The 18,900-nt window shown below is 42.2% G+C and overlaps 1 protein-coding gene across 6 annotated transcripts in view; it reads right to left on the bottom strand.

Annotated features, from left to right (window-relative positions):
- FAM13A (family with sequence similarity 13 member A) overlaps positions 1-14,415 on the bottom strand; it is a 132,231-nt gene extending 117,816 nt beyond the window's left edge. For 5 of the 6 annotated variants that reach the window (XM_069855644.1, XM_069855645.1, XM_069855646.1 and 2 more), the window contains exons 1-3: positions 14,363-14,415; positions 11,425-11,614; positions 8,360-8,569 (exon numbers count right to left, since the gene is read on the bottom strand). In XM_069855644.1, the coding sequence (XP_069711745.1) occupies positions 8,360-8,569; positions 11,425-11,614; positions 14,363-14,389 (427 nt within the window). In that variant the 5' untranslated portion in view covers positions 14,390-14,415. Of the gene's footprint in view, positions 1-8,359; positions 8,570-11,424; positions 11,615-14,362 lie in introns of those variants that run through there. The other variant, XM_069855650.1, reaches the window with a different exon arrangement.
- Between the last annotated feature and the right edge of the window lie 4,485 nt (positions 14,416-18,900).

Genomic DNA, 18,900 nt, shown 5'->3' with positions numbered 1-18,900 from the left:
CAAAGAGTTCTGCTTATGGAAAAATGGCTGTTCAGGGCAGTGTTACACTCCATAAGAAGCCAAAACACAGCCTAATTTTAGAGAACTGCATGTTCTTGTAGAATTTACGTATGGATAAAGGTTTACCATGCTGAAGTGAGTAGTATCAAAATATGACTAAGGTACATTTTCTTTCATGCAAGTTTTTGTTGCTTGGTTTTTGTTTGTTTGTTTTAAAGTAAAAATTCACAGACCCAGGCAGCAAACATAAGCTTGGCCTCAGACACAGCTTCTACTTAACTATTTTCCTTCTGGGATTGAACCCAAACCCTGCAAAATTCTTTGCACCCCTCTTCCACCCCAAAACAGTTTCCTAAAAGTAATTCATGTCCACCAAAGTCTTGGGCTAACACGTTAATAAAAGAAAGTTTGGAAAGCAATTCAGTATTTCCTTCCCTATATGTCAAATCAGGATTCCTTAACACTTCGAAATACTCATTTCTACTCTCCATCAAAATGAAATTTCACCAAAACTCTCACAAATGCAGAGTTCTTGAGTTTCTGTGCCATACCAGAAGACTACAGAGAAGACCTCAGGCCTTAAAAGTTTTCTTCACTGATCTAATTATAAGCAATGTCCATTAACAGGAGGATGTTATGATACTTAGCAAGGAGGTTCACCTAGCATTCAATCAAAACCAAACCCTGTTCAGTCTTCAAGACTCATATTTCGTCAAGAAGATGTAATAAAATAGGCTGCATCTGAAATGGTTCAAGAACTCGTCGCTGCCTCTATTGTACCAGCTGCTGTCAGCATGCAGGAAAACATCTCATGTCTGTGTTGCAGAACAAGAAACATTTTACATTTCACCAACATTTTGGGGAGGGAAAAAAAAGGGAAAAGCTTTGAACACAGAGTAAGGTATGTGTAGACACTTCAGAAGTTTTAGCTTTGCTTTCACTTTTAATTTCCCAGAAATATTCCAGAACTGGAATTTTATTTAATTATTTAAGGCAAGTATTTTTTTCAAAAATTTTTTTAGAGCTATACAGAATAAAAACAATTATGACTTTGCTCCTATGGATCAGCTTAGCAGCAGTAAGAAATTTGATTTATAATTTCTATTTCTGCAGCTAAACTCAGGATGCTTCTGAAAGCTGTATTAAATGGAACAAGAATAAGTTATTTAATTGGATTTGTGTCTGCACTTATCAAAGTGGACTGGACAGTCTCTGACTTGATTACTAATTGTCTTTTCATGAAGGTTAAAGAAAAATAAAACACAAATATTTTCCACATAGCCAGAATATTAAAATCGACCTCCTAACACACGACTGTTCAGATAACAAAATAACTAGCACAGTGTTTTCTACTACAAATTGCTTGCAGTTATGATAAAGAAAGTCAAGGCCATCTCTCAGAAAAAGCACACCTCTTCCACCACCATCACCTAATTAGGGTGCCTTTGAAAACTAATTGCATCTCTGAGACTCCCACTGGGGCATTAGATTGACAGGTACTTTTACATTTACTGAAGATTTTTGCACGCCTTCCAAACCAGAAGGATGCTAATAACCACCACAAACATTCTAAACACAGGTTTGCACTCTGACAACAAACAAAGCTGTTTGTGTCATGGCATCAAGTAGTGGGCTGAATGTCCCTGCTCATTAACCACGATACATTATGTGCTCCGGAACAACATCAGAAATGCTTATCATTGGGCACAACCAAATCTTTGTTCATTTCTGTACTTTCAAGAACAGAGACAGATATCAGATCATAAGATCTTGAGAAATTACTCTAATTGAAGGATACAGAGACACTGAACAACATGAGGCAGCAAATCCCTTTTACTGAGCCATGAAATTTCTTATCCTTGTGAAATGGGATAAAGAAAATATGGCTTTCCTCTCTCTCCTCCTTTTTTAGTTAAAAAACAAAGGAAGGAACCCAAACCTTGATCTCCATTCAATGAAAAAAATCAAACCTAATTTGTTAACTCTTGCTGTTGACACTTACTTCATGGATTTCAGCTTTACTTTCAAAAGTTACTATTACAATTTGTAGTTAATTTAGAGAGTGATATACATCAACAGTATTCCATGCACTTTTTACATTTTTCAGGACAAGTGCACATTTGCTATCCATGACCATATTACTCCAAGTAAAATAGCTTTTCGACTCCATAGAGAGCAAAAATAGTCTTGAGTCACAGCATCCCATTGCTTGGAGCATTCCTCTTCCTTTTGTCCACCTGCTAGACAGTTTTTCATCTTGCTTCAGAGTCAATCACTAAGGTTTACTCAGCTGGTACTGACCATCAGAGAAACATTAGAGCACGAGATCTGTTTATGCTATCATACAGACGAGCATCAAGTGTACCGAAGCCCTAAGCTTATGTACATGCCTAATTTTGTGAAGTACAAGCTGTTCTGTGGAAGTCAAGATTAAGTGTGGTCTTTCTTATTCAGTCAGATTAAAGAGGGTGGCACAAAGCTAAGCATATGCTTCAGTCTCTGCAGCATCCTCAGATGGCACAAACGAGCGTGTCAATAACGGAAAGAGCAAAAAGTCAGATTTTCAATGGTAACTCAGGAACCTATATTCAAGCCATATTTCCAGACATGCCCGGCTAACAATATACTTGTGATTTTCAAGCACACCACATGAAGGTCGTTTGAAAAGTTTGCCCAATACAGCAAAGAGGAGAAAAGAGTAAAAGAATGAAGACTAAAGGGAAGGTGCTCTCAACGCACAGTCAACGGCATTTGCTCTTTTATTCTGGGAGGCTGCCAGAAGCCATATGAAACAGATGGCACACCAGCAGAGTTCTGCCAGGGAAGCCTAAATTGATGAGTAGCCAAGAAGGGTCTGAAACCATGGATGAGATGGTGGTTTCCGGGCTGAGGAAGAGAACAAAACTGGCAGCCTCAGGCCACATCTAGGGTCAGCAGCCAGAGAACACAGAATACAACATGACAGACAGAAAACCAAGGAAGCCAGCAAGGGCAGCGTGGCACCTCAGAACTGAGCTAGGGACTCACTAGTGAGGGACACGTCAAGGAGACAACTGAACAGGACAGTCTCTCTAAACATGTTAATTAACTAGAAACAAGAGCCTCAACAGTGTAGGAGGCACAGAGACATTTGCAAGGGTGTTTTCAGTCTTATTTAATTTCAGTATACACCCAGAGATCAGAACAAGAGGGATGTATTTTCCAATGGTTCAACCTGTTTCTGAACATATTGAGTTTCTCTGACATGCTACAGACACCACCGAATTCCTCAATCCATCCCTCTTCGTGCTACTCCTTCCCCTTGCAGAGCATGCTGCCTGAGCATCACCAAAGGCATGGATGCCTGCAGACAGGTGTATGTAATTGCTTTGCTTATGTCTCACATGATATGACTCCAAACAACTCCAGCCTGGAAGCACTGAAACTGTACCAGCACAGTGCCATGCCCTATCTAATTATCTCTGCTGTGAGGCAAGGAAGAGAGTCTAAGGCTCAGTGTCATGCTACCATGTCTGCATAGCTTTTAGCTGCCTTGCATACTACCAGCTTGGAAAGCAGACACTAAAGCTTGCACCTGTCTGTAGCTATCAACGTGCTCTAGGAAGTTAATTTTCGGCACACAGGCAGCAGGTTGTACATCGCAGCACCACTGTGACCATGGCGCTGCTGGAAGAATGAAAGCATTTCTTTCCACCTCCATAATTTACAGAAAGTGGGACTCAAGTCTCTCTCTGCCAAGAACAGTTCTGCTTCAGACACAATCCTGCCCCAGAAGGAAAAAAACCAACCAAACCCAAGACCTCATCACAGAATCACCAGGTTGGAAAAGACCCCCAGGATCATTGAGTCCAACCATTCCCATCAACCACTAAACCATGCCCCTCAGCACCTCATCCATCCGTCTTTTAAACACCTCCAGGGATTGCAACTCAACCACCTCCCAGGGCAGCCTCTGCCAGTGTCCAATGACCCTTTCCATGAAAGATTTTTTCTGATGTCCAGCCTCAACATAAGAAGCTTGTCATCACAAACCAACTTGAGACCCCTTGCTCTGCATCACTATGGCACTTTGCAGCTCCGTACTTAAGCTTCATTCCAACATACTGGGAGCACAGCACCCTCACTTCTCTTGCAGCTCTACTGAGTGTCATCATCTGTATAAGAAATCCAGTTCCAAGAGTTTTTACTGCATAACAAACATCTTCTGCATGTGGAAAACATAAGTTATTTCTCTAGTTTGGAATTAGTCTTGATAACACCAAAATGACAATAAAAGTCAAAAGAAAGGGTTAAAATCATGCCACAGGAGTGCAGAGAACCACAGGCATCTAGTGAATCTGATTTGCTGTACTGCTGCTGTCACTGTGGTTAAACGGGAACTCTCACCTATTCATACTCAGAGTCAGTTATTAATTTTTCACTGTCCAGCTTGAAATTTGACCTCTAAAATCCCCCAACACAACCTGGTTTTGGTTCTGCTTGTTTATAGAATCATAGAATAACCAGGTTGGAAGAGACCCACTGGATCATCGAGTCCAACCATTCCTATCAAACACTAAACCATGCCCCTTAGCACCTCATCCACCCGCGCCTTAAACACCTCCAGGGAAGGTGATTCAACCACCTCCCTGGGCAGCCTGTTCCAGTGCCCAATGACCCTTTCCGTGAAAAATTTTTTCCTAATGTCCAGCCTAAACCTCCCCTGGTGGAGCTTGAGGCCATTCCCTCTTGTCCTGTCCCCTGTCACTTGGGAGAAGAAGCCAGCACCCTCCTCTCTACAACCTCCTTTCAGGTAGTTACAGAGAGCAATGAGGTCTCCCCTCAGCCTCCTCTTCTCCAGGCTTAACAACCACTCCTCATAAGGCCTGTTCTCCAGCCCCTTCACCAGCTTCGTCACTTTATATAACTAAAACAGCTGCTGGCTACTAAGTATTCCTTAAAGTGACCTGTCCATACAGAAGGGAGCTTCTCCTTCCCTTCCACTACCTCCCATGCCTCTGTCTGAAAACAGCAGGACTGTTCACAACTACCAGACAAAACCTTGCCAGCCACGGCAGTCTCTCAGGAGGAGGAGGTATGTGAGATGGAATTCACACCCAGCTGCTGCCCACCAAAAATATAAATTCTCTAGGACAGAGCGATGTTGAGAAGTCAGAGTGATCCAATAGCATTCAACTTCATTAGACTGAATGCCAAAGGAAGACAGAAGCCCACATTTCACTAGAGGACAGACAACAACAACAAAAAAAAAAAGAGATCCACATAAGGAAAAAGCCTTCTGTATGCTAAAAAGGAAAAGTACAACAGCAACCTGCCTTGCTGAAAGCAAGTGACCTGTGAAAGGGGATAAGAGCTGTGCATACAGTTCCTAGCATGTACAAATGTCATAAGAGACAGCGATCATGATATAAAAGATAAGGAATGAAAAGCCAGAAGGAATAAACAGGCTCAAGCAGGGACTGCTGATTTTTTCCAGCTAAGGTTTCCAAAAGAAACTTCCACTGCTGTGTGAGCACGGCCCGTTTGGCACAGGCAGACACAGCTCTCGTCTGCAGTGAAGCCTCAGTCATGAAGAGATTGTGATGGACATTTTTAAACACAGGACTCCCTGCAAGAAGCAGCCTTCATATTTATCAGGCACTCTGAGGAGACTGGCCTACACAAAGACCACTACCAGAGTGTCCCTGGCCTGCACTTGCTACACACATCTCTGATGAACGTCATTTACAGAGGGAGGCCCTTCTCCAAGGACAAAGGAAGAACGTTGGAACACACCAAACGGCCTTTAGGATATGCTACGTGATGTTTTCTGGAACTGAATAGTCTTGGCATTACACAGAATATTTATATAAACAGCAGTGCAGTGTGCAGAGCTCCATTTCACAAAACATTGCACAGGCTGCAGACTGCATGCCAAACCAGCCGTGTGGACTCCCTGAAGTACCAATGGGTCAGGTTCTCCCCTTTTCATAAAAGGGCAGTTTATTTACTCTTTGGTTTGGTAACAAAGTCTATACCTGAAATTAAGAAGGGTTACAGCTGCAGGTATAATGTGTAATTTTCAGTCCAGCTATTTTTAACAAGAGGACTCACCCCCTAACAATTTTTATAGTAAGTAAAGTAATTGTGTGTTATTTTCCAGACAAGATCTCAGTCAGCTTAAAAAAACACCGATACCAATCTCTGAAAATATTCCAAAGGAACTCTAACATAATCCTAAAAGACCATTTCCCGAGCAAAGCTTCCACGGGAGGGAATACAGAGCTTGTAACAGAGCTTGTAATTGCCTTCACTGTAGAAATGCAGCAAAGCGACTCCAGATTAAAAGTTATTTTTTAATAACTTTTTTTTAATAACTTGTTGGATCAGAAACAGTGTGACCTATTTTCTTCATAGCTTACAAAAAGAACACCCAAGCATGCACTCTCTTGGTACCATTTTGCAACAAATACCCTTGTACGTACTTTGATAAGTGAACAGATAACTCCTTCAATCCTGCACAGCTGGTTGATCATTTAACTGTAAACAAAGGCCCAACCACCACTTAAGCTAATCTAAACCCGATCAAAGTCATCAGTGCCTTTCATAGCAACTCATTTATGCTGTATTCTCTGGGGCATGAAAAAAAAACCCTTTATTTTCTTCAGACTTCACAAAAGCCTCCCCCTTGTCATAACCACCAACCTGGCAGGTTTTTTTTCCTAATCAAAATTATAATGGGACTATAACTGAAGCTTTCTATGCAACTCTGGAAAACTCAGCTAAGAAGACATGTCACAGTTGGATCAACTTTTGCAGAACTGGGTTCCTAAGTAACACCAGTAATTTTTTTTTGAAACACGAAATCCTTAGCTTTACCCACCAAGATATCTATTTCATTTCCATAGAAAAGACTGTGGGGATTTTGCATTTCCTGTGAGAAACAGGAATGAATGAAACTCTCCACAAACAGCTCTGCTCTCAAAGTACACCAGCAGTTCCTGGTGCACACATTACGCAGATATGACCTTTGTGGAGACATGGATGTAGAACAGCAAAGGTGTGACTTAAAATTTCCACTTAAACAGTGACCTATGAGAAAGACTATAATTAAATACAGCTCATGAGTCAGACCTGGTGAAATCTAAAAGACCCAAAAGAAAGCACAGTCATGACTAGAAAAAAGGGACTTTCTAAAACAAGGGCACCTTCCTACACAACACTTCCCTAAACCTATCCTAAGGTTCCAGACAACTTTAGCAAATGAATGAGGTATTTTACACAACCCACATGATTATAGCTGAAATGCTTGCGCTCAAGGGAAGGCACAGAGCTCCTCCTCAGTGCACCCTCAAAAGTGTACAGCCCTAAAACGCAAAGACAAGAAAATAGATGGTTGTGTTTTCCTTCCCTCAGGCAATGGCTAAACTTCACCTCCACTGCAAATGAGAACAGTGGAACTTCAAGACAGAAGTGTGATACCTTTGTGCTGTTTTCCATTAGGGATGCACACCAGAGTGCACGTTCCTCCTCTGCATCATGCATCACATTTTCCTGCTTTACTGTAAAGACCACATCTCTAGCAACATTTACTCACTCACACTGCAGTTTCTTAGGAAGACAGCAAGAAGAGGCATTGATTGCCTGCAGCAAGAGAAAAGAACTGCCGCTCACCTGTATGGTCAAAGGACAGGGCCTACCACCACATATTCCACATAACACCACCACGGACTGTTTGATACAGATGAATTAGATTGAGAAAGCATTTGACAAACACTTGTGCAAGTTTCAACTTGCTAAAGTGGAAATGGTGTTCTTTCTTATGGTTTACCCACTACTTGAAGGGGGGAAATAAAAAGTAAACTCTGCTATTGCAAACTGGCTCATTTTTTGATGAGCAATCGCATGACTTAGCGAGAAGTGGAAACTTAGACAACCTATGCTTTGGGCCCAATGGATATTGCATTTGATTAGTTGATGAAGTTGCTAAAACTTTTCTAAGTCCATTAGAAGGAAACTGCCAGAAATTACCCCAGCAAAACAGAAGCAAATTTGTGTCCTAAAGAGAGTGCAGCTATTGTCTAAAAGCTTGCTCTAAGAAACTGGCTGATCACTTCCATTTATATTCAGCAGATATAACTGGATTAGAAAATCATTAGCAGCTTAGACTTCATCAAACACATAAGAAGCAATTTTCTGTCTCTTGTAACAGAACTGGACATCTGTGATCACACTAGGAGCAGGTGTGAGCTACAGTCAAAGGAAATGCAGAGCAAAGTAGGTAAAATTAAGAAACAGAGAGCACTGGTTTTGCTCAATGCATAACCAATAATACATAAAGAAAGCACACTGAAGGATGGAGATTTTAGCTCTCACTTACCCTGGTAGAGCTGAATGAACCTGGGATGTAAAGCTGAGGTGATAATTCCATCTGGCAGTTCTCTCAAAAATAATTTCAACAGACTGGCTGCAGAGTACACATCACCATCTTTAACAAGTTCCACCTCTTCTCCACGCTCATATTGCAGACGCAACTGTTCTACCATTTTCATGCTGCCGTTTACCCTGAAGAGGCCCTCCTGCGTCATACCTGCAATTATATATTGCATATGAGACTGATCTGAACTAAGACATCCCAGTGATATGATGAAACAGATATTTTAATGTGAATAATACTCTAGTAGTAATACAACAGAAGGCAGTTAATACAACAGTTTAAAGTAAAATACTATTTCCCCCACCCAGAAACTCCCTCTAGTCAAGTAATTGGATTATGATAATTGGCAAACATCAGTGACCAGATCTTGAGGCATGGGATGCTCTTTAAGGGCCCACAAAACTCAGTGGCATTCCTGTAACCTCACACCACACAGAAATAAAATGAGACAGTCACATTTTGCATTGGTATATTTCAACAGAAAAGGATCCAGATCCTATAAATCAGTTCTGTTGCTTCACTTTTGCAAGTAGCCTTGAGCTGAACTCTGCCAAATTCACACACATGACTAATTCCAGCTTCACATTTTAGGGTAACAGCTTCTTGCTTGTGACCATCACAAAGCAAAACCAACTGAACACATTCCTGTTGCAGCAGTAACTCCATAATGAGCCCTGCAGCTTTACTACAGCAGAAAATCTTAGTGAGCAAATGTGTATTCTGGACTGCATGAAGCTCAACGTATTTCACAATGAAAAAGAAAAGGTATCGATCAGTTCAGGCCAGACACCCCACATTCAGTGAAGGAGATGCAGAAAGAAGGATGTTTTGATGGAGAATGCCAGATGAATCATACTATATCAAACATCACTTTCTAGGCACATGCTGACATTCAAAACCAGTAAAATACCTAAAGCTAAACTCGATAACTTAATTTTTCTCTAGAACACTTGCACCACAAAAATTCTGCCTTTTCTAATACTTTGCCTATAGCCCTGCTCATTCTTCTTCAGAAGCAGAACAATGAAAGGATTAAAATATGTATGGTTTTCATCAGTTAAGAGTAGACACCACTGAACAGCAGTCTGACAGAATGCTTCTGATCCAAGAAATCAAAACTGATGCAGAAGAATTTGTAGAGAGAAAGAATCTCTTTTTTTGGACCAGAAGACAAATTGATCATGTAATGGAAAAAAAAGCGGACAGGCACTCAAGTATTTTACTTGATTATTTGACTAATAGAAGATGCTGCTTACAGATCCTGCATGCAGAAGACACATTCTTATGTGACATGCTCTACTGCCATCTTGGGGGCAGAAGCAAACTCCACATCTCAATGATTTTCATTTCTGCAGCATTAAGCAAGCAAAGGACACAGTCCCGACACAGATAAAAACTTCCTTTGCTTCTTCCTCAGTCACTGTGGAAGTAAAGAGAGGCTAAAATGTACTGATAATAGTTATCAGATACTACTAAATTCAGCATAGGAAAACTTGGCTTCATCTATAAATTTGAAAATAGGCAGCTCGATGCATAGTTAGTTCGAGGATGTAGCTGTCCAACAGTCAATTCAGCTTTTATAAATGGGTAGTCACCTCCTCGCAAGTTACAAGAAAGACTCTGAAATGGCCTACCTTTAAAAAGCCCTACAACGTCTATTACTGCATCTTTACAGAATAGAGTTGTAAGACAATACTGAATAAACAGTAGCCATGACTCACGGAACACTCAACCTCCAGATAGTTTGAATTCATACCTGGATCTCTTGTTAAAAACGTCTTCACAGTTAACTTCACCATCAATTCACAAAACAAACATTAGGCAGGCACAGGACACCCATTTCAAGAACCTCCCATTTAAGAGAGAACCTTTCAGATCTTGCTTGCACTTCTCAGAAAAAGAATGGATGGCATTTTTATTGGGGCTGAATAATCACCTTCGCATCCAGAAGTGCAGCTAATCTTGCTGCAGAGTAGAGGACTTGACTTGTTTAGCTCATATTTGGGAAACAGTTGTGTGGGATTCAGATCTTTTTATAGAACACAGAGCACAGCCCGCAAGTTGCAGTCCTGAGTGTTAGTCAGCTTCTGGTTTTGATTAAACCTAAGTGATGCAAAAACTTTTTCCATCCTTGCTCTTTCAGTATTCTAGCAGATCACTTTAAGGCAAGTCAAAGTAGATCAAGGAAGATGCTACTGTGTAAAGGTAGGATTATATCTTAAATTTGCACTGTATTTTAACTAACCTAACTTTCAAGACTTGTTTACATCTGTCAGCTTCTAAGGGCCTATCAACATACAGACATAGAACCCAAGACTCTGCAATTGCATTATCATTACTGAGTAGTTAAAAGAAGAAACAGGGTAAAACCAGGTGCAGCTTCTTACAAGATGAAATTACCTCCACAAAAATCTTTTCCATTACTGAACAACTAACACTGGATACACCTGCTCATCAATGGTGCTCCAGATTTGTGCAGAGACATATTTCAACAACACTACTACTAAATGAATGTAAAGATACGCTAGGAACTGGATATTTCCTTTCCCAAGAGGCTTAATAACAACTGGAATTTATCTGAAAACCTGTAAGAACGTGTATTCCTATTGAGTAACATACTCTGATAGGGTGTTTGTGTGCACGTGAATATCTCTATAGAGATATTTATGTTTTCTCACTATCAGAAAGTGTTAAAGACAAATGTTTTGCAACTAGATAATGGCACAAACCTTCACAAACACACTCCATTTATGAACTGAACAGCTTATTTATTAGAGTTTGCTGCTTCACAACACTGTAGTTTACCTTTATAAACAACCTATTAAAAAGTAAATTCAGCATCAAGGCAGAAAGAAAAAGAAGTAAACCACATACAGGAATATTCTTTGCACGTGGTTAGTACCACAGCCTTATTCAGCCCCTGTACCACAAAAAAGATGGACTCCCCCCACTATGAAGAGTCTTACATAACAAGTGCTACTAAGCAAAAGTGACTCTGCTAAGCTTACCATGCTGGGTGAGATACTCAACTATATTCCACACAACTATTGGGATGCCGTTCTTGCTCAGACCCTGCTGCTGAAGCTCCAGAAGACTCACACCAAACACCTTCGGATAGGTTGTGTCCCTCTGCTTGTTCAGTGGAAATGTGACTATCTTTTTCATGTCCTCCTTCAATCTCACAGCCGACTTGCTTTGCTTAAAGGAACAGAGGAAAAAAAGTGCATCAGTCACATTTGCTGCAGAAGGCTGCATAGTTACAACACAAACATACCCATCCAAAACTGTCTTTTATGCTCCAGAATACGGTTTTGATCTTCCTTTTAATCCATAGAAAAATCTCTGTGTAGTAGTAAAACATAAATGAATAGAGAAAAAACTAGAAGAGTATCTAACAGGGAAAAAAGTGTAAGCAGGCTGTAGTTAAGGGAGAAAGACGGGCTTGTGTATGCAAGCTTGTTATAGAGTAACAAGTATTGAGACTCAAAGGAGATTGCTTTTGTAATTCATGCAGTTCAGATGGGCTACAAAAACAAATGGATCACAGGAACGTGAAAAATCCAAATACACCACCATCAGTTCAGGTTGTCTCCAGGATGCCTGCCTCGAGTCTGAGAGAGTACTCTGGGGAAGGCTCTTCACATCTTTCTTCCAGTTACTGTTCCCTAGGGATTCATTTTGGCCACTGTGAGGCGAGATGGATCCTTGTGAAAGATTTTATATTATGTTTAGCATCTGCTAAGTCTGAAATTGAATTACTGAGGTTTTAAAGTTAGAAAGGGACTACGTAATCTAATCACACATAATAACAGTGGGTGTGGAAAAAAACCTCCACAATAAGCCCTTAACGGCACACATGTATGCCCATAGGCTCTTCTGGAGGCACAACACTCTCCCAAGTTTTGAATTGCTCTGGCAGAAAACATGAGAGCATAGCAAATAAAACCTAAAGGAGTAACATAACATAGGGATTAATACAAAGGATCAATAATAGGCAAATGAGCATACACTGTTGCAGGTTTGGTAAGATAGCTCAAGGTAGAGCAGCACCATCACCTACTGCAGTTGTGTTTGCCACACAGACTTAAGCATTATTTCATTAATATGAACAAGCATGGTACAAGTGAGCAAATGTCACTCAAAAAAGAAAAAGAAGAGAAGACAAAGGTGTTTTATTGATGAATTTCCTCATATTTCCAATATCACAGTGCAGGAACTGGGGGCCACTGCTACCATGCAGTTCAATCTGTTTGTATAAGACATCCACCACTAGCATGATGCCTAAAAATGAACTTATTCCTATTGGTTCATTAACAAACAGGCAGCAGAAACCTTATGCATAGAGAATATTGTACAGTAACACAAAGAAGTGCTCAGACTCTTGTCTAGGTCTCGGCACTTGACTGCATTAAGGCAGATTTCATCAAGGCATACATCCTCTGTTTTAAACAAACCTGTGACATCTTTTAATCTGTAAGACAATATTTTTATCGCGGTCTATAAGCAACATGAACATCTGCACCAGTGCTGCTATTAAGAATGACTGTCCTTTCAGATATAAAATGATCTGGCAGTTCATTTCACTCGTTTTGCTGTGTTTTTCCCATTAAACACAGCTATTTGGAGCACGTGTGTTCTATAGTTCCAGATCCTATGCAACAGTTGTCTGATCTTTACAGAAGATGTTGCTGGTAAATTTCATAAACATTTTACTATTTGTGAAGCAGAATGGCAATATATAAATAAAATTGGCATTATTGTGACCACCGTATAAATATTTACACTAAACAGTATGCGTGTGAGTGAACTAGAATTTGGCTGCCGTATTAAAACACCAGATCTCTTTTTAAGAGACATTCCCCTTCAGGATTAAATGAATAACAGGTGATTTTCACTCCAGGCAGACACACATCATGGCAAAAATAATGTAGCAGGGGGTAAATTCAGAAGACAGCAAAAATCCTTTGAGCAGTTTATGAGCAGCTGCGATGCTTAGAGAGCTTTTCCAATTAAGGCCTCCAATTAGCCTCACAGCCTTGCCTGGTTACAGGTTTCCAGACTGTTTCCATTTCAGCATTCAAAAACCTGAGTCACAGAGCTGGATTTAATTGGGGAAACTCAAAATTTAAATCTGATTGAGAAGCAAGAGACATTTCCCGTGCCCACAGGAAGAGAAGAGGCAGCTTTTGAGTTTGTTTCAGGGCGTGGAGAGGTTGTGCTAACGCAGAATTATGAACAGTTATCCAAAAATTACACCTAACCAAAAATCGAAATGCAATCACCCCCTTAAAGCAGCTCTGAAACAAAGAGTTAAGCGTTCTATGACCTTACAGATTGGAGATCTGATTTTACACAGGGAGAAGCTGCCCAGACAGTGGCACAACTGTAACCAGCGGCAGAGGTGGCAAAAAGCACCTTCCCCATCCCTGTCCCCTTGCCCTTTCCCTTCCCCATCCCCATCTCCATCCCCTTCCCCTTCCCCATTTCCATCTTCATCCCCTTCCCCATCGCCACACTTTGGCGGTGCATCCAACCCCCTCCACATGGAGCAGGATGCAGCGCAGACGCAAAAAATGGAAAGAAAAAAAAAAAGGCGGGGGGAAAAAGCCTGGAATCACCCTTACTCATCTCAGAACTTTTTGGGTTGGGAGGGACCTTAAAGATCATCTCATTCCAACCCCCCTGCCACGGACACGCCCCTCCAGACCAGGCTGCCCACGGCTCCATCCAACCTGCCCCTGAACACCTCCAGGGACGGGGCAGCCACAACTTTCCATGGGGAACCTGTGCCACCGCCCTCATAGTGAAGAAATTCCTCTTTATGTCTAGCCTAAACCTTCCCCTCTCCAACTTAAAGCCATTCCCCCACTTCCTTTCACTCCACGCCTTTATAAAGTGCCCCTACCCTAAGCCTTCCCGCTCCCCCCCTGCCCCGCTCCTACTCACGCGATGGGCGAGCGCCCCGGCCCCCATGGCCGCGCCCGGGCTGCGAGGCCCAGCCCCCCGCTCCTCCCAGCCCCGGCCCCGGCCCCGCCCGCGGCCCGGGGAGAGCGAGGGGCAGGCCCCCGCCGCCCCGGGCCATTCCCAGCCCCTTCCCTCGGTGTCACCGCCCTCCCGCAGCGGGAGGAGGAGGGACGGAGCACCCTCCCCGCCTCTCCGCGGGTGTGCCCGGGACCCGTCAGAGCCGGGGAGGCGCGCTGAGCGCTGTCGGGAATCTCCCGTCTCCAGATAGTGTGCTTTCCCAATTACTAATAAGTCCTTAGGAGAGAAAGACTATCTTGTCTTTTGTAGCTGGCCGAGGACGGAAGGAGATGAAGACATAGTCTTGGGCTCTGAGCTTTCCTTGTGGTCTCTGAAACTTGCACTGTGGCCTCTGAACCTTTCTCTTGGGATCTTTAAAGTCTTTCTACAATTAAGTTCTTGTTTTTGTTACTGAAGCAGCCATCCGCTGCTAAACATCACTCTCATCTGCCACTACCCAGAAGTAACATATCTTAATAACGTATCTTAATAACATATATTAGGCAGGGCACTGCAACTCATCAGTCCTTCTACGTCCTTCCACAGAAGCAAATCCAGGGGAGGCCATGAAGATGATCAGAGGGCTGGAGCACCTCTGCTATGAGGACAAGCTGAGAGAGTTGAGGTTGTTCAGCCTGGAGAAAAGAAGGCTCTAAGAAGAACCTACAGTGACCTTCCAGTATCTGATGGGGGGCTACAAGAAAGCTGGGGAGGGACTTTATTATAACGGCATGGAGTGATAGGATGAGGGGGAATGGCTTTAAATTGGAGCGGGGAAGATTCTTCACAATGAGTGCGGTGAGGCGCTGGCACGGGTTGCCCAGGGAAGCTGTGGCTGCCCCATCCCTGGAGGTGTTCAAGGCCAGGTTGGATGGGCTTTGGGCAGCCTGGTCTGGTGGGAGGTGTCCCTGCCCGTGGCAGGGGGTTTGGAAGTGGATGGGCTTTAAGGTCCCTTCCAACCCGAACCATTTTGTGTTTCTATGAAAACATCACCACAAAACCCACTTTGAGCTGAGTAATGTAGGCGGGCCCTTGGCATTGGTAGCTTGTAAGTGTTATGGGAGTCCCAAGTGCCTCTTGCCCTCACACGCTTAGAGGTTAACACAGAGCTGGCCAGCACGGCGCAGAGTCAAGTCAGTGAGGCAAAACAAAGCCCTGTGCCAAGGCAGCCAACGACAGCACAGCCAGACGTGCCAGGGCCCAGCAGAGCACGGCACAGTGCAGTGTTTAGCTGGAATTTAAGAAGTGTGGAGCACTGTAAACATAACCCCCTTGTGATTTTCCATCTAGGGCTACGTTGGTGAAATAAGAGAAAGGTTAAAGCCAAAAGAGGAGGGGAGGGACACCACATGCAGCTAGGGACTGCCAAAAGTCACGTCATGGCAGCAGCGGGAAGAGGAAATCATTCCCCCAGCACCCCACTCCCAGTCACTGCAGGCTGGAAGCAGAGTTTGTCCTAGAAATTTAAAGTATGTTTCAAAACAGCACTGTGGAGTTATGGTGTTTCAAATATGTAACACTTTTTATGGAGGAAAAGCATGTACGTGCATGTTTATTTCTGTATCTGCTCAGATGCAAGCTACTCTCAGGAATACCTGCGTCTGGTACGCAGACAAAAGGAAGCCTGTCCTCATAGAGAAAAAAGCAGCAGGAAGGACATTTTATCAAGCTCTCCATCAGAGGGAAAATGCTACCTGGAGATTTGAGTTTTCATTCACAGTTTGGTTTTTATTAGGTATTGCAATCAGTTTCTGGTTTTCCTCTCTGATCTAGTCTAACCCAAAATGACTAATTGCCATTTTGTGAGTTTAAAATACAAAGTTAGACTGTGGCATTAGTGTTTCCTTCTAAGTCAACTATGGAACTGTTGCAGTGAGTTTAACACCCTCCTCCTCCTCTAACCTTCTCTTTACTGTAAGCCTCAAACGTGCTTTTCACACAAATCACACACAACTCTCTTCCTTTGTCCTAGTTGCAGCTCCACAGTAAAAAACAATGGTATGCTTCAAACTGTAATCTGGAGAGTGAACGATGAGAAACTACAGCTCCCTAGAGACTTTGAGGGTGAAGAGTTCAGACAAGGACCCACAGTGAACATCAGCTATGGCACTAAGGCTTTTATAAATGTATGTTTAGAGGCAGCAGGTATGTTCTCATTCTATGAAAAGCAATACCAGAAAAAAAGCACCAGCAGCCCCAGAGACAGTACTCTGGCTGGAGTACAGTATTTTTCCACCACGCTTGTTTATCTGAGCTGGGTAACTCATGCTTCTGTTAAGTCACTGAAGCACTTGGGGCTGTGACATACTGGTAACTTAGTTCTCTAGGTTAATAAAGACACTTCTGTACTTGCTTAAAGTGTTAAGAGAGCTGAAGGCCAGCGTACTCATCTCCTGTGTGGCAGAAGAATGGAAAATGGGCTGAATCTTCCTCAATGCCTTTGTTCTGACCTAAGTTTTCCTCATCAACAGCCAATAGGGCCAGCATGGTCTGTGCAGGGCAGAGTAGGATTTACCTGAACTTTTCTTTAACTCCAGCCTGGAAGTAAATGGATTCCTTCTTGTACCTTCCACCCTTCCCACAGAGACATGTTTCTGTACATCCTGCTCTTCTTCCTCTTCATTCAGTGAGCCATTGCCCTTGAGGATGACTGTTCAAAAGAACGGTGTGATAAATGGGGAACACCAGTACATACTTCTGGCACCACAGAAATCAGCTAAGACATGCTGTGGTATTTGACTGTAGTTTGCACCTTGCTTAGGAAAGCTTCACTGTTTTTTTGTAAGCAATTCAGAAAGACCCTTGGAATACAAAAAAAACCAGAAGCAGCCACACCTATCACAGAGAAACAAAAACCTCTAAAAACCAAAGCACAAAACCCCACACTTTTGTGTAAGATCCTCATGATTTCTCTGGCTAAGGTGTTGCATCAAATGACTACGTCAATCACACACACAAGCATAAACAGCAAGTTCCACCAGGATAATTTTGTGGTTTTCAGTGCTGCTGTCAGACAAAGTGCTGTCTTTTGCTACCTCTGAGGAATGTTAAAATGCATAGGCAGTACATCTGCAGGACAAATATTTATGCAACTTATCACGAATATGAGTGCAGTAGTGAGAGCTCAAATCAGATCAAATGCCTTGTGACTGACTGATGAAGTCTATGAGAACTTCAAGCTGGGTATCAGTAGTTTTTATGACATACCACGGCTACTTACTTTTGGTCACACAGTTGTTTCCTATAGTTCTCTGTTGTCATCTGTGTGCAAGAAGCGCTTGATGGCTTTTAACAAGGCTACCTTCTAAGGGCAGTCAACAGAATGTATTCTTTGGCTGAGATACAGACCTACATAATTTACTTTCTAATTCCACCTAACAGCTAAAAGCTAACGCAAAAACACTGCAAATGACAGGCTAATAAAGTCATGCAATGAATCAAGCAAGGAAAAACATATAGGTGGGTTTTTTTTCCCTTCCATTTGTTTACAAATAAAGCATTTAACCTCAGATGTTGAAACAACATTCCCAGAGGGGAAGAACAGCTGGGATAGTGTTAAAAGTTCAAAGGAACTTCCTTGTGCCTCTTCTGTGAATAATCCCATTATCTCTGCTTTGCAATATGGTGCTTTAACCTGATTATCATTCACCATTTCCACTGTGACATTAGAATTCAGCACTTGTTTCACAACAGCTCACATAAAAGCAGGCTGCTGTGAAATAAACGTCTACTGCCAGCTTGAACATCCTTAAACATTACTCCATTCTCTCCTGGCTACTCTAAATGACCAGCCACAGAACACTTGCTGTGACCTTCCAAGGCACTCGTGAGAAGGTCAGTCCGTCTAAAGGTGGGGCACACTGCAGTGACCAGCATTGTATAAAACCTGGCAGCTGAAGGTGAGAGGAGGAGACACATTAAGACCTCAAGAAGCATACAAGAACAGCTGGAAATTGCCAGACCAACGAATCTGGCTGACAGGTTTCTGTACTGTTGTGTAACCAGCTGGAACTTGCCATCCAAAAAAAGCAATAACAAGACACCTTTTCTGAAAAAAGAAGTAAAAAAATAATAAAAAAGAACAGGATAAAAAGTGTGTGATTCACTTAGATGAAGACATCTATATGAAATACTGAAGTATGATGCCAGTTACTGAACTGGCTTGGCTCAGTAGGATAGAATAAGGAACCAAGGAAAACCAAACAGCTATCAAATAGCTGAGTACAAAATTAGTGTATATTTAAGCAGTGTTACCAGCCTACTGAATCAATGAGATGGAGGCAGTCATACTAATTACAAAATTGTTTAAAATACTACCATGCTTCTTCAGGCTTACCTAATTACACAGTTAAACATGTCTGTGCAAAACTGCTTGATATTTGAGGATTTGGTGATCTAAGTAATCTTGCTGTGCAGAGACACAGTACCATTGCAGAACTCTGTGATAATTGAGATTATGATCT

The sequence above is a fragment of the Phaenicophaeus curvirostris genome, chromosome 4, assembly GCF_032191515.1.
Source record: "Phaenicophaeus curvirostris isolate KB17595 chromosome 4, BPBGC_Pcur_1.0, whole genome shotgun sequence".
Classification (NCBI taxonomy): Eukaryota; Metazoa; Chordata; class Aves; order Cuculiformes; family Cuculidae; genus Phaenicophaeus; species Phaenicophaeus curvirostris.
Note: the sequence above shows the minus strand (reverse complement) of the source record. Positions and strands in the feature narration are given on the sequence as shown.